The sequence below is a fragment of the Anser anser genome (assembly GCF_964211835.1).
Source record: "Anser anser genome assembly, chromosome: 2".
Lineage (NCBI taxonomy): Eukaryota > Metazoa > Chordata > Aves > Anseriformes > Anatidae > Anser > Anser anser.
The window spans coordinates 16944972-16959941 of NC_139721.1; the positions used below are offsets into that span (position 1 = coordinate 16944972).

The window sequence follows — 14970 nt, forward strand, 5'->3', positions numbered from 1 at the left end:
TCCACAACTCCTCCAAGTTTGATGTAGTTGGCAAATTTGCTCAAAACACCTTCTAGTCCTACATCCAAATCATTTATAAAGACATTGAAGAGGACTGGCCCTAAAATGGAGCCTTGAGGGACCCCACTAGCGACCATCCTCCAGCCAGATGTGGCCCCATTTACCACAACCCTTTGAGCCCTGCCCGTCAGCCAATTGCTCACCCATCGTATGATGTTTTTGTTTAGCTGTATGCTGGACATTTTGTCCAGTAGGATCCTATGGGAAACCAAGTCAAAAGCTTTGCTGAAGTCCAAAAAGATCACATCAGCTGGTTTCCCTTGATTGACTAGATGGGTGATCTTATCATACAAAGAAGTTAAATTTGTTAGTCAGGACCTACCCCTCATGAACCCATGTTGGCTGGGACCAGTGACTGCCTTGTCCCCCAGGTGCGCTTCAGTAAATTCAAGGATCATCCTCTCCATAATTTTACCAGGCACTGACGTGAGACTGACAGGCCTGTAATTGCTAGGGTCTTCTTTCTTACCCTTCTTGAAAACTGGCACAACATTTGCCAGCTTCCAGTCCAATGGGACCTCTCCAGATTCCCAAGATCGTTGAAAAATAATTGAGAGAGGTCCCGTGATGACGTCAGGCAGCTCTTTAAGCACCCTGGGATGAATCCCATCCGGACCCATGGACTTGTATGGATCCAGGTGGAGCAGAAAATCCCACACACGTTCAGGGTCGGTTGGGAGTTTGTCATTCCCACCGTCATGGTCCTCCAGCTCAGGGCACCCTGGGTCCCAAAGCCCATCATCAGTGTTGAAGACAGAGGCAAAGAAGGCGTTAAACGTCTCTGCTTTGCCTGCGTCATTGTCTGTGAGGAGACCCTCCCCATCTAGTAGCGGACCTATGTTTTCTTTGGTTCTCCTTTTTCTGTTCACATATCTAAAAAAAACTTTTTTATTGTCTCCCACAGACATGGCCAGCTTCAACTCTAGTTGGGCTTTGGCCACACAAATTTCCCCCCTACAAACACGAGCAGCATCCCTGTATTCCTTCCTCGTTGCCTGACCCTGCTTCCAGCAGCCATACACTTTCTTTTTTCACCTAAGCTCCAGTAGAAGTTCCCTGGTCAGCCAGTCCGGCCTTCTGCCCCGCCTGCCTGACTTCTGATAATTTGGAATCGCCTGATCCTGTGCTTTTAGGAGGCAGTGCTTAAAGACTGACCAGCACTGATGGACACCAATGCCTTCAAAAGCAGTTTCCCAGGGGACCTTGCTGACTAGTTCCCTGAGCAGCCTGAAGTCTGGTTTCCCCATATCCAGGGCTGAAGTTTTGGTGACAGTTTTCCTTCTGTCACCATAAATTCTAAACTCAGCCACTTCATGGTCACTATGACCGAGACGGCCGCCAATTGCCACACATCCCCCACAAGACCCTCTCTGTTCTCCAGCAACAGATCTAGGAGGGCACCTTTCCTAGTTGGCTCCCTAGCACCTGCACCAAGAAGTTATCATCTAGGTGCTTTATGAACCTCCTGGACTTGCTCGTGTCAGCCGTGTGGTAATCCCAGCTGACGTCTGGCAAGTTGAAATCCCCCATTAGGACAAGGGGAGTTGATCTCGAGGCATCTCTTAGTTCTGCAAAGGATAATTCATCGGCATTGTCGTCTTGGCCAGGTGGTCTGTAACAGGCTCCCACAACGACATCCCCTTTATTTGTTTGTCCCTTAATCCTTACCCAGAGGCTCTCAACTTTGCCATCACCAGCTTGAAGTTCCACACAGTCCAGCCCATGCTTCACATACATTGCCACCCCGCCACCTCGCCTACCCTGCCTATCCCTCTTGAAGAGCCTGTAACCATCTATTGCAACACATGAGCCACAGGACTCATCCCAACAGGTTTCGCTTATGCCGATGATGTCTTAGCTGTGGGACTGGGCCAAGACTTCTAGCTCATCCATTTTATTCCTCATACTCCATGAGTCTGTGTAGAAGCACTTCAAATGCACCTCCCTACACGCAGCACCTTGTGTAGCTGACCGAAGGGCCTCACTAGCACACAGTCCCTCTGATTCTAGCATACCATCCCTTAGCTCATTACCAGTGTGCCTGACTGCCAGACTGCAGCTGGAGAGGCCACAAGAGATGCGGAGGCCATGGTTTTCTGCCTGGTTGATACCATGGCCAGGTTCCTCGCAGGCAGGTTACTAGTACTGAAGGGAAAGACCGCTGCAGAAGAGCGGCGAGGGGCCCTCCCTGCTCGCCCTGCCTGCGTGAACTGCCGCGCAAACTGACACGCCCTGCCCTTCTGATGCACCCCGCCCTGTTTGCCTGCCCTGTTCACCGTGCTCCTGGTCGCTCGCGCTCCCTAGGGGCTGCTTTTGAACGTCAGGGTAGAGGGGCGTTGCTGGCTCCACCTACACCTCATCAACCTCCCTCACAAGGGCTGCTGGGTCCTTGTGGCTTCCTTGTCTGCTTCGAGTGGCCTTGATGCCGAAAAAAAAGCCCTGCTTGTCTCAATCCCCTGCTCCGCTGCAGAACGCGTCTGCCCCGGAGCCGATCGCCTCGGCAAGTTGATTTCATATTAAATGAAAATCAACTTAGATTTAGTTTGTTGTTTGGAAGTTAGAGACAATTAAACAGCTGAATGCAATGGGACCTCTTTATATGTGTATTTATATATAGATTTATATTTCTACGAACACATCCACATACAATAGGTTTATCTTTCCATTCTGTGGTTCTTCCTGAAGTCGCAAGTTACCAGTATTTCTTGCTGATGCTTGAAACCTGTTGTAAAACTAATCAGTATTACTAATCAGTTATAAATTTATGCTTTCTCTTCCATCACTGTGGAAAACAAATAGATTTCATCTATTTGTATTTACAGTAAGTTCATCTTACTGAAAAAAAAAAAAAGTCTTTTTTTTTCTTTCAAAAGCTTCTATTCTTATGTATGTTTTCTCTCTCTCTCCTTTTTTTTTTTAGAAAATTGTGATAAAGCATTGCATGTTAGTTTTCATGTTGTCGTTGGTGACAGATCTAGTCTTTTGAAAAAAACTTTAAGTAAATTTATCTATGAAAATGGTGGGTTATATCAGTTTAAAAGGTGGAAAATATTACTAATTCACAAATATCACAATCTTCAGTCAGGTAAAATGGGTCAGTGATTTTTTTTTCTATATTGTTATTGAACACCATATGTTGAAATACATCGATACATGTATCTATGTAGAATGTGCATTATTTTCTTTTGCTTTACTTAAATAACAAGTATGTTCTCTTGACAGTTTTCTGTCCTTGGATGTGGTCAACCCCTTTTTTCTCACATTTAGTCTTCTTGATATCTTCATATTATTGCTATACCCTTCATGACTCTGAAGTAGACTTCAGTTGCATCAAAATAAATTTAATTTTAAATTAATAAATAGTTTCATAAAAATAAATAAATCATTTTAAAATAGGTCATAAACCTTTTTCAAAGACCTCAGATGATAGAAAACATAGTGGTGCTGAGTTTTATTTCATGGTATAAAATAAAATAAAATAAAATAAAATAAAATAAAATAAAATAATAAAATAAAATGAAGAGGTAAGAGGTTCTTCTACAAAGAAGTGGTAAAGTGTTATATACAGATTGACCTCTGCAGGAAGAGATTATACAGGCTTACTTCTGCAGCAAAACATAAACATTTAAAAAATAGAACTGAGGACACATGCAAAAAATGGGAAAAAACTTCTATGAACAGAAATGTTACCTTCCTTGCTTATTAACTGCTGCCACATTTTATTGGAAAGTGTCCTAGCAATATGTTTGTGTAGCACAGAGGCTGTGACAAGAAAGATAGGTAAGTACTTGGAATAGGTAATACAGTGGTCATAGAGACCAAAAATGTGTCTTTCAAGAGTAGATTAAGCTTGTCTCATGTAAGTGAATCAAACAAGGCCAGAGACTGTCATGCTTTGCCAGCCCTCCAAAGTCAGTCTCCAAGATGGAAAATAACATAATGACAGTTTATAATACGAATAAATGGGTGAAAATGAACCATGAATAAATTTAGGCTAGAAATTACAAGTCTATTTCTAGTATGGAACAATGATTTTTTAAAATAGTAAGATGGATGAAATATGACCTGAAATGGAGCTTGATGATTTTATGAATGACATGTCAGGTGTTTTCATTGCAACTACTTATGTATTTCAGGGCTTAAGCATGGCCTCCCACTGAGACACTTATACGTAGCCTGAGTAAAGGTTCTAAAATTGGGGAAAAAAAAAAAAATATATATATATATATATATAGGGCAATTTTCTAAGCTAGCCTTGCTTACTGCCACTCCTCCTTGTGACTGGTTTGTTACTGAGCAAAAGGAATGAAGTTATGATCCATTACAACGAAAGTCTTCAAGCAACCCAGTGCTGTAAGAATCTTATTTCACTTGAACAGCTGGCTTACTCACTGAATTCCCCTACTAAATTTTAATCTTCAATCACATTTAACCAAGACTTACTTCATAAGCTGTTACATCATTTCCCATTATCACGCTGTAGAGGTACTTTGTACTATACATCCAGATATCTATCTGTATTACATGCAGATATTTTTTTATTTTTTTTGTGCCTTGTCCTTCTCACAAAACACAGTAATAAATAAATAAATAAAAAGATTAAGGCATGTCTTGGTTGAGCTCTTTTTCTTCCATAACGAAGAAATTAATTGCCGTGTTAGCGACACAATAAATGATGATTAAAAAAATCATCACACATTTCATGTACGCCATTTTCCACATTAGAACACCAAGCTAGTGCTTCAGTTATTTGCTTATTTATTCATTACAATTTTAGTCTGTCCTGTTTTAGTCTGTCTCCATATATCATAATGTGAAAAGGTTTCCTATAGAGTCTAGAAAAATGTATAAAGAGTATCTTTTGCTGTTTTCATTTTAATGTGTTTCTGTTTTCCTTTGCATTCCAAAAAAGAGTCAGATACTAGTTGTGATATTATACGCTCTGGCTGTTTGCCATCCTATCAGGACCAGTGCACATTTTATATTTCAGATCTGTCAACTTGGCTTTGTTTGGTAACATGCTGGTCCCTTGATGCCTTTGTTTGCCATCTGCTACCCTTCATACAGTTACAGTGAATGCCATAGACATTTTGTCATGACGCATTCTTGAAAGATTTTCCAAACACCCACTGTAAAATACATTATTTGTTTGGGCTGTTTCCTGTGGTTATAAAAACTGATTGCATTTTCTATTGCAGCCCTTTTTAATAGGGCTGACCTAAAGTGTGGACAAAGTAGGTAGTTACCATCAGAATCTGCAGTAACATGCTGTTATAACATGCCCTGATTCTATTTTGCTAACATCTAAATATAACAAGATCAGATGATAACTGACCTCATTGGATCTTCATCAGAGAAGTGAGGAGGAAAATGAACGTGTTGGGGCATCATTTCCCTTGATATGATGAGATTGGGCAGTAGTGGTCCTAAAATGTTCTATTTCAGCCTGTGGTATTGGATCTCCAACTTTCTAGCTTACAGTCTGGACAAAAAGGCTAGAAAGCTGGCAGGAAAAATAGCGCACACACACGAATAAATAAATGATGAGGCTACCCAGATAAAAATACCTTTCAAACAGAAAGTGGTCAGCTACAACAATCAAACCAATTTAGCTAGGCAAAACAGGGTGTTATTTATTTATTTTAATTGAATGTGTATACAAGTAGGGAAGAGACTAAAGGTTACAAGTAATAGCGACCTTTAATTGCCATAAACTTTTTCTCATAAATGGAGTAGGGTTCCCATCAGAGTGTGTTTGACATTGAGTTTGTTTCTCTGTCTTCTCACTCCAGCTAAGACAGCAAAGATCAGGAATATATACTCACTGTTTCCACAGTCTTACTGTATCCTAGCGTATAGGATGAAGTGTATAGTAACAATATCCAAGTTTCATTTCTTTTCTATAAGAAAACTGTAATTAAATGTATACTTCTTTATGTTCAGTACCCTAAAGGGGGTAATATATAACGTGCTAATATAGCATGATATAACATATAATATAGTAATATTTTATATAACTATATTATAGTAATGTATAACATTAATATACATATATAAACAACCAAAAAAACCCATAGTTATGCATTTCATAATTTACCCTGTCAACGTTTAGCAGAAATCATCTCAAATATAAAACAATGTATGAGGATGTTGTTTGAGTACTGTTATTATATTGGAAGTGCAAACTTCTCCTGCCTTCATGATCTGTACTATGTTTGAGTGCTATGTTTCTAGCTGCTAATGATGTTTAAAGAGGGGCAGAAGCATGTTATACCAGTTAGTGCTGGTGGGGCAGCCTATCTGAGAAAAAAAAATATATTGCTCCTCCAACCTGTGACAACCTCCTTCCCTCTTCCTTGCTCATGTGGCAGCGCACCACTAGGAAGCACAAAGATGAGCTACAGGTGAGCGACAGCTTGGAGAGCAATGAGGTGAACCGGAATTGATAGTTGTATCAACTGGAATTGCAGACATGCAACTGCCATCTACCTGTCTCCCAAACTGCCTTTCAACAATTTTTCAAAAGATTCTGATAAAGAGAAAACCTTATGGTTTACAGTGGAAATGTTGAATACTGGCTTATGTTAATGGTGAATTTTGAAGATATTTATGCCAGTTTTGTGATGATTTTACTTTTGTATTTTGTATTAATTCAAGCAGTAATTTAATTTTTATATCGCTCAATTGCTGATTACAAAGTCACTATTGATACTATAGAATGGCTTATTCTTATATTGGCAGTTGTCAATTATAGATGAAGATGCATGATACACTAAAGGATGTCATGCTTCCCTGCATTAATATTACCAGTCAGTAATTCTTCAATACTAAGGTCTACTCTACTCCATTTTAACTCTCCAGCCTTAGCACCTGGCTAAAGTTAAAGTGCTGTTGTTTGGTTCTATATTTTCTGCCTTCATCCTCCTGCTGGACTTTTGAGTTTCACAGAATCACAAGAAAATGTGGAAAAAACAGCTAAGGAAACTCACTTTTTGTTTCATTAATAACTAGCAAAAAGCATGTTAACTATTCTTTGATTTTATTTCCTTTCATATTGTGTTAATGGACTATTGTCCGTAAGTAAGATTGGCGAATCATTCAATCAACTAGTTTTCAGTAGTTTTAAAATCAGAAGTTTTTGAAAGATAGTTTTGTTCTTTTTTTTTTTCTAAGCTGTATGTTCTATATTGTTTTATTAATATACTATTTGTTTGTTTATTTGTTTGTTTGATAATTCTAGCTTTGTGTGGTGGAGATGTTAGAGGACCTAGTGGGACAATTTTATCCCCTGGTTATCCAGAACTCTATCCAAATTCACTGAATTGTACATGGACTGTGGATGTTACCCATGGAAAAGGTAAATACATTTTCTCTTTTCTCCTCCTTTTTTTCCATTTTCTCTTCTCTTCTCTTCTCTTCTCTTCTCTTCTCTTCTCTTCTCTTCTCTTCTCTTCTCTTCTCTTCTCTTCTCTTCTCTTCTCTTCTCTTCTCTTCTCTTCTCTTCTCTTCTCTTCTCTTCTCTTCTCTTCTCTTCTCTTCTCTTCTCTTCTCTTCTCTTCTCTTCTCTCCTCTCCTCTCTTCTCTTCTCTCCTCTTCTCTTCTCTTCTCTTCTCTTCTCTTCTCTTCTCTTCTCTTCCCTTCCCTTCCCTTCCCTTCCCTTCCCTTCCCTTCCCTTCCCTTCCCTTCCCTTCCCTTCCCTTCCCTTCCCTTCCCTTCCCTTCCCTTCCCTTCCCTTCCCTTCCCTTCCCTTCCCTTCCCTTCCCTTCCCTTCCCTTCCCTTCCCTTCCCTTCCCTTCCCTTCCCTTCCCTTCCCTTCCCTTCCCTTCCCTTCCCTTCCCTTCCCTTCCCTTCCCTTCCCTTCCCTTCCCTTCCCTTCCCTTCCCTTCCCTTCCCTTCCCCTCATTTTCTTTTATTTCTTTTTTCTTTTTCTTAAATACATATATAAAAGTCCAGTGGTCTGTGCTATACATATAGATTGCAGATCTAGGTTAGCCACACTGAATTAGGAATTGTATTGCTGATTTTTGTTTGAATTTATATTTATTGTATTAATTCCTAGAATTCCAGATGTAGACTAGGCCCAATGGAAAGCCAAGTTTTTTTACGGAACAAAAAGTCAATGAAAGACTGTCGTCCAAGTAACAACCAGTTGGATGAGGGTACATTAATCCGTACAGGTGAAAGAAGGTGGATGTTTTTTCTGTGTTTGTGAAAAAATGCCTTCTCTTAGAGAGAAACATTAGACAGAAATAGTCCTTGATATTTAGATTTTGTATCAATAGAAGAATCTGAAGTGAAGACTTATGTGAGGATGTTATTCATATTATGTCATAAAAAGAAGTGAAGGTAATGAGAAGAGAATTGTTTAAAATATAGTTTTCATTATGTGAAATTTTACATTATGACTAGCTGTTGACAAGGAAATGTCAGAAAGAAAAGTCCCTTTATTTTGAAGGAAATAAATTGTTTCAGCTTACTGAGATACGTTTTCAGGGTGGCAGCATATAAATGGTAGCTTATTGTACATCTAGAGATTCAATAAATAATATGGTTTAGAAATAAATGTAGATGAAGAATAAAGATAAATAATGCAACCCCTTCAGGGGACATTTAGAATGGTAAGAAAGAACTAATGACTAAAAAACTAATGAGAGACAGGAGACTTTCAAGAAAAGGTTATTTGTTGAAGGCAGATATCAAGATAAATATGTAATACTGGATTTAACTTGGCTTTGAGAAATGATCTTATTTCAAAGGAATATAAGAGTTACAGGAGAGGTTAGAAAATGCTTTGGATACAATGGAAGTTGGGAATTCCAGGTAATGAAATTTCCTTGAAACAGTGTGTCCCAGATGCTTTCAGGCTTTGGGAGTAGATAAGAAGTAGATCAAGGTATTAGATTTATTTATTTATTTATTTGCTGTTTTATTTTAAATATAGGTATGACTGCCAGTTAAATTTAAGGGAAGGTGACAAGTAAAGATAAATATCGTAAATAAATTAAATATAAATAGGGTGAGGTGATAAGAACAAAAGTAGTATTGTGTCTGCAATGCTGGAAAGAATAGAGGAAAAAGAGAATAGAGAAAAAGAAATGGGAGAAGGAAGGCAAATTCACTTCTGAATTCCGTCAGTTTTGTCTGTGAAAGAGTGGAAAATGTGGCAAAGTATACTAATGATGTATTTCTTTAAGAGAGATATTGATAACATAGTTACCTCACAGAAAAGTGTGCTTATCTGTGATTCCCTTGTTCTGTCTTGTACAAGTAGTAAAATAGATGTTAAACCACCATGACTAGATGTCCCATTTAAAATTTGATAAAATAGCAAAGTGTCTCTCTCAAAATCATTACTCTAGCTGTTCTGCAAGTCAACTACCAAACCTCATTGTGGCAATGTAATTTGCTTGTAAGTTTCAACAGTGAGAAAACATTACAAAATTACTGAACCTACTCTGGATGCTGTATTTGCCCTTGTTACCTCTATGGATGATGCATGGCTCTTAGAGTTGCAGGAAAATAAGGTACTGTGATTCTTTTTGCAGTGGAGAAAGGATGTGGGATGAATATCACTGTTTGTATGAATAGACTTAAATAAAGTTTAAGTCCTGCAGCCATTTAGCTTGCACCCTGTTTGAAAAGCCATTGGGTAACCATCTCAAGCTTGGTAATTTGGGCATTAAAGAGAAGGAGCACACATGTAAGAGTGGTTAGTTTCATGGAGTAATACCTGAGTGAAAATTATGTAAGTTTTGCAGCAAACAGGAGCCCAAATTCAAGGTACATTTGTTAGGATTCTTGAAAGATTTGTTATTAACAATTTTGTTTTTCTTACATTTAAAATGGGATTTCTGAGGGCAAGTAGTTGGAAAAAAATGCTTTTTTTTTGAGAAAATTAAGTAGTTTTTTTGTGTGTGTCTGTGTGAAATCTTTTTCTGAAACCCTCAGCTAGAAATGTATTTAAAAGCTGTAATAAGTAAAGCTGAAGTTCTCAAATGTGATAATGTTTTATGTAAATTCATTGAAAAAGACACCACATATAATGAGACTCCGAAGAAAACAAATATGTAGAAATAATATACACATAGAGAAATATTATAAACATACACATTTATAAACGCATACACACAGATACACACATATATATATATAATGTAAGCACATTCTTGTAGTATAACAGGTATCACAGAATCACAGAATGGCTGAGGTTGGAAAGGACCTCTGAAGATCATCTAGTCCAACCCCCTGCCAAGCAGCATCACCTAGAGCACATCGTGCAGGATGGCATCCAGGCAGGTTTTGAATATCTCCAGAGAAGGAGGCTCCACAACCTCTCTGGGCAACTTGTTCCAGTGCTCTGTCACCCTCACAGTAAAGAAGTGCCCCCTCATATTGAGCCAGAACCTTCTGTGCTTCAGTTTGTGTGCATTGCCTCTTGTCTTATCACTGGGTACACCTGAAAAGAGACTGGCTCCATCCTGTTGACACGCACGCCTCAGATATTTATATACACGAATGATGTCTCCCCTAAGTCTTCTCTTTTCCAGGCTAAACAGGCCAGTTCTTTCATCCTGTCCTCGTATGACAAGTGCTCCAGTCCTCTGATCATCTTAATAGAAACACAGAATCATTAAGGTTGGAAAAAAACTCCAAGATCATCTGGTCCAACTATCACCCTACTACCAACGTCACCCACTAAACCATGTCCCTAAGCATCAGGTCCAACCTTTCCTTGAACAGCCCCAGGGATGGTGATGCCACCACTTCCCTGTGCAACCCATTCCAATGCCTGACTACTCTTTCTGAGAAGAAATTTCTCCTAATTTTCAAACTAAACCTCCCCTGGTGCAACTTGAGGCCATTCCCTCTAGTCCTATCACTAGTTACCTGTGAGAAGAGGCCGACTCCCAGCTCCTCACAACTTCCTTTCAGGTAATTGTAGAGAACAATAAGGTCTCCCCTTAGCCTCTTCTTCTCTAGACTAAACAACCCCAGTTCCCTCAGCTGCTCCTCAGAGGACTTGTGTTCCAGGCCCTTCACCAGCTTCGTACTGAGGGGCCCAAAACTGAACAGATCACTCGAGGTGCAACCTCACCAGAGTAGAGTACAGGGGGATGATCACTTCCCTCGTCCTGCTGGCTACACTATTCCTGATATAAGCCAGGATGCCATTGACCTTCTTGACCACCCGGGCACACTGCTGGCTCATGTTCAGGCAAGCATCAATCAGCACCCCCAGATCCTTTTCCTCTGCACAGCTTATAGCCACTCTCCCCCAAGCCTGTACTGCTGCATGGGGTTGTTGTGGCCAAAGTGCAGAACCTGGCACTTAGCCATGTTTAACCTCATCCCATTGGCCTCTGCCCGTTGATCCATTCTGTCCAGGTCCCTCTGCAGGGCCTTCCTATCCTCTAGCAGATCAACACTTCCCCCCAACTTGGTGTCATCTGCAAACTTACTGAGGGTGCAATGAATTCCCTCAACCAAATCATTAACAAAGATATTAAAGAGGATGGGCCCCAACACCAACCCCTGGGGAACACCACTTGTGACTGGTTGCCAGCTGGATTTCACTCCATTCACAACTACTCTCCAGGCTTGGCCATCCAGACAGTTTTTAACCCAGCAAAGAGTGTACCTGTCCAAGCCATGGGCTTCCAGCTTCTCCAGGAGAGTGTCAAAGGATTTGCTGAAGTCTAGATAGACTATGTCAACAGCCTTTCCCTCATGCACCAGGCGGGTCACCTGGTCATAGAAGTTGGTCAGGCAGGACCTGCCTTTCACTAACCCATGCTAACTGGGCCTGATCCCCCAGTTGTCCCGCATACATTGCATGTTTGCATCCCAAATGACCTGTTCCATCACCTTTCCTGGCACTGAGGTGAGGCTTATAGGCCTGTAGTTCCCTGGGCCCTCCTTACAATTGTTCTTATAGATGGGTGTCACATTAGCAAGTCTCCAGTCATCCAGGATCTCTCCAGATGACTGATAAATGATGGAAAGCGGCCTAGCAATCACATCCGCCAACTCCCTCAGCACCGTCGGGTGGATCCCATCTGGCCCCATGGACTTGTGACAGTCTTCATAATATCATCATCCTCTGATCTTCCTCTGAACTCACTCCAGTAGTTCTATGTCCCTCTTGTACTGGGGAGCCCAGGCCCAGACACAATACTCCAGGTGTAGCCTCACCAGGGCTGAGTAGATGGGGAGGATCACTTCCCTTGACCTGCTGGCAACACGCTTCTGAATTCACCCCAGGATACAGTCGGCCTTTTTGTCCACAAGGGCACATTTCCTGCTAATGGTCAGCCTGCTGTCCACTAGGACTCCCACATCCTTCTCTGCAGAGCTATTCTCCAGCACGTCAGCCCCCAGCCTGTACTGGTGCTTGGGGTGATTTCTCCGTAGGTACAGGACCTCCCTAGGTGCACTTGCCCTTGTTGAACTTCATGAGTGTTATAAATGACTGAGTCCCAAATAGGACTGCAATCAACGTTTACAATTTATTAAACGAACAGAGGCAAGCAAACAGCGCTGGGTGTGCCGGGAGTCTTTGCTCCACCAAGACGCACACCCGTTACGTAAGACGGCTGATTTTTTATACTCCTAGGCTAATACATATTTATTACTACTTCTAAAAGAGGCAGGGTTATTATAATTGGTTTCCCGAATCCAAAGTCCTCCCAGGGGCACCTGCTTATCAGTCTCTGATAGTCTCCCGGGGGCCGCTTGGATGGGAGGCTCATATTCTTCCTCCTTATCTGGTGGTCTCTTGGCCGGATGTCAGAATTTACTGCACGTCTGTGCAGAGTCAGCAATTTTTCTCTAAAGAAATCCCTTTGTTCTCTTATCACCTAAACCCAGGCCTCAGTGTTAACCCTTCAAATCCCTTAGTGGCACGAATTGCTGGACCATTCCTTACATGAGGTTCCTCTCGGCCCAACCCTCCAGCCTGTCGAGGTCCCTCTGAATGGCAGCACAGCCCTCTGGAGTATAAGACACTCCTCCAAGCTTTGTGTCATCAGCAAACTTGCTGAGGGTGCACTCTATTTCATCATCAAGGTTGTTGATGAATAAGTTAAACAACACAGTACTGACCCCTGGGGGACACCGCTAGCTACAGGCCTCCAACTGTACTCTGTACTACTGAGCACAACCCTCTGAGCTCTGCCATCTAGCCAATTGTCAATCCACCTCACCATCCACTTATCTAGGCTGCACTTCCTGAGTTTGTCTAGGATAAGCTCACCTCCTGAGTTTGAACAGGTCGTGGAGAAGCCACGAAGGAGAGGCGTGCTGCTGGACCTTGTATGACTGAATGAGGAAGGACTATCTGGAGATGTGAGGGTTGGGGGCAGCCTTCATTGACCATGATATAGCGGAGTTCACTTTCTGGCAAGGAGGAAGCAGGGCAAAAAGTAGGATTGTGACCCTGGACTTCAGGATAGCAAACTTTGGCCTCTTCAGGGATCTACTTGGAAGAAATCCATGGGTTAGGGCTCTGGAAGGAAGGTCATCCAAGACAACAGGTTGGTATTCAAGTATCACTTCCTCCAAGCTCAAGATCGTTGCATCCCTATGAGTAAGAAGGCAAGCAAAGGGTGGAGACCTTCATTGATGAGCAGGGAGCTCCTGGCAAAGCTCAGACAGAAGAAGGAAGTTTGTGGAAAAAGGATCCGGCCACTTGGGAGGAATACAGGGACTCTGTCAGAGTATGCAGGGATGTGACAAGGAAGGCCAAGGCCCATTTGGAATTAAATCTGGCAAGGGATGTCAAGGACAACAAGAAGGGCTTCTTCAAATACATCAGTAGAAAAAGGAAGACTGAGGAAAATGTCAGCCCGCTGCTGAATGGGGCAGTTGAGAAAGCAGGACTTTCCCTTTGTCAAAGAAACAGGAAGATTAAGTTTACCTGGTTTAACTTTAAATTTCTAACAGTACAGTGCTATGTTTGGTAGGCTAGTCCACTAGGCCACTTCTGTATTTAATGGAAAAACTCGTTTATCTTCAAGACATGGGTTATCTCAATGTAAATGTATCTAAAATAGATGGAATGAGTAGTCCTCTGAAAGTACCTATTTACCTCTATTATCTGATGTCCAGGAGCTTTATCTGATGGATGAATTGTCCAAGGGGAGACTCAGAGACTTTTTAAAGTGTTAGATGGTAACCGGTAGAGAAAATTAATCCCAGACATATGCATAGATTATTTTAAAATGGAGGAGATAAACTTTATTCTGGAAATCTCACTTTCTGCTCTATTTCATGTCTAATATAATTAGGACTTCAGAATGTCAAGGAGTATCTTTTACTGGCTATTAACTAGTGATACTTTTTGTAGAATATAATTAATATTTTTCTTTAAACTTTTTTTTTTTTTGATAAAATTTGGCAGTCTGTTGTCAGACTACCAAGCAAATGTATGTAACATGTAGCCACAGAATGCTGCGGGGTACTTTAGAACATGTATCTTTGTGTTGCAGCTTCATAATGCTATTACTTAAGGGCAGGTGATTAAATGCATATATTTAGTTAAGATTTATATGTTATATCTGCCTATGTTGTATTGCTAAGAAAAGCTCTATTTCTGTATTTATATATATTGTCTGAAATATGTATATGTGTGTATGTAATTTATTACTTTCCTAATTTCTTATCATTGATTTTCATACTGAAAGGTTTGTTTTTTGATCAATGTTACATCTACTATTAAATCTGTTGTCTGTAAGAGTACCTGAGGATCATTAATTTTCATATACTACCTTCATCTTCAGTCTTCTATTTTCAATCACATGAATGGATCTTCCTAAGCTTTACATTATCAGAATAATTTTACAAAACTTGAATCACTGTTTTAGAACTTGTATGCAACTATGCATGCTCTCTAGTAGAGGTCTCAAAAATATC

At 40.7% G+C, this 14970-nt stretch overlaps 1 protein-coding gene across 5 annotated transcripts in view; it reads left to right on the forward strand.

Moving 5' to 3' along the window:
* The window catches only part of CSMD3 (CUB and Sushi multiple domains 3), a 1012063-nt gene that overhangs the window by 723250 nt on the left and 273843 nt on the right, over positions 1–14970 (forward strand). For all 5 annotated transcript variants that reach the window (XM_083827432.1, XM_083827428.1, XM_083827429.1 and 2 more), the window contains one exon: positions 7301–7417. In XM_083827432.1, coding sequence (XP_083683558.1) covers positions 7301–7417 — 117 coding nt within the window. The remainder of the gene's footprint in view (positions 1–7300; positions 7418–14970) is intronic.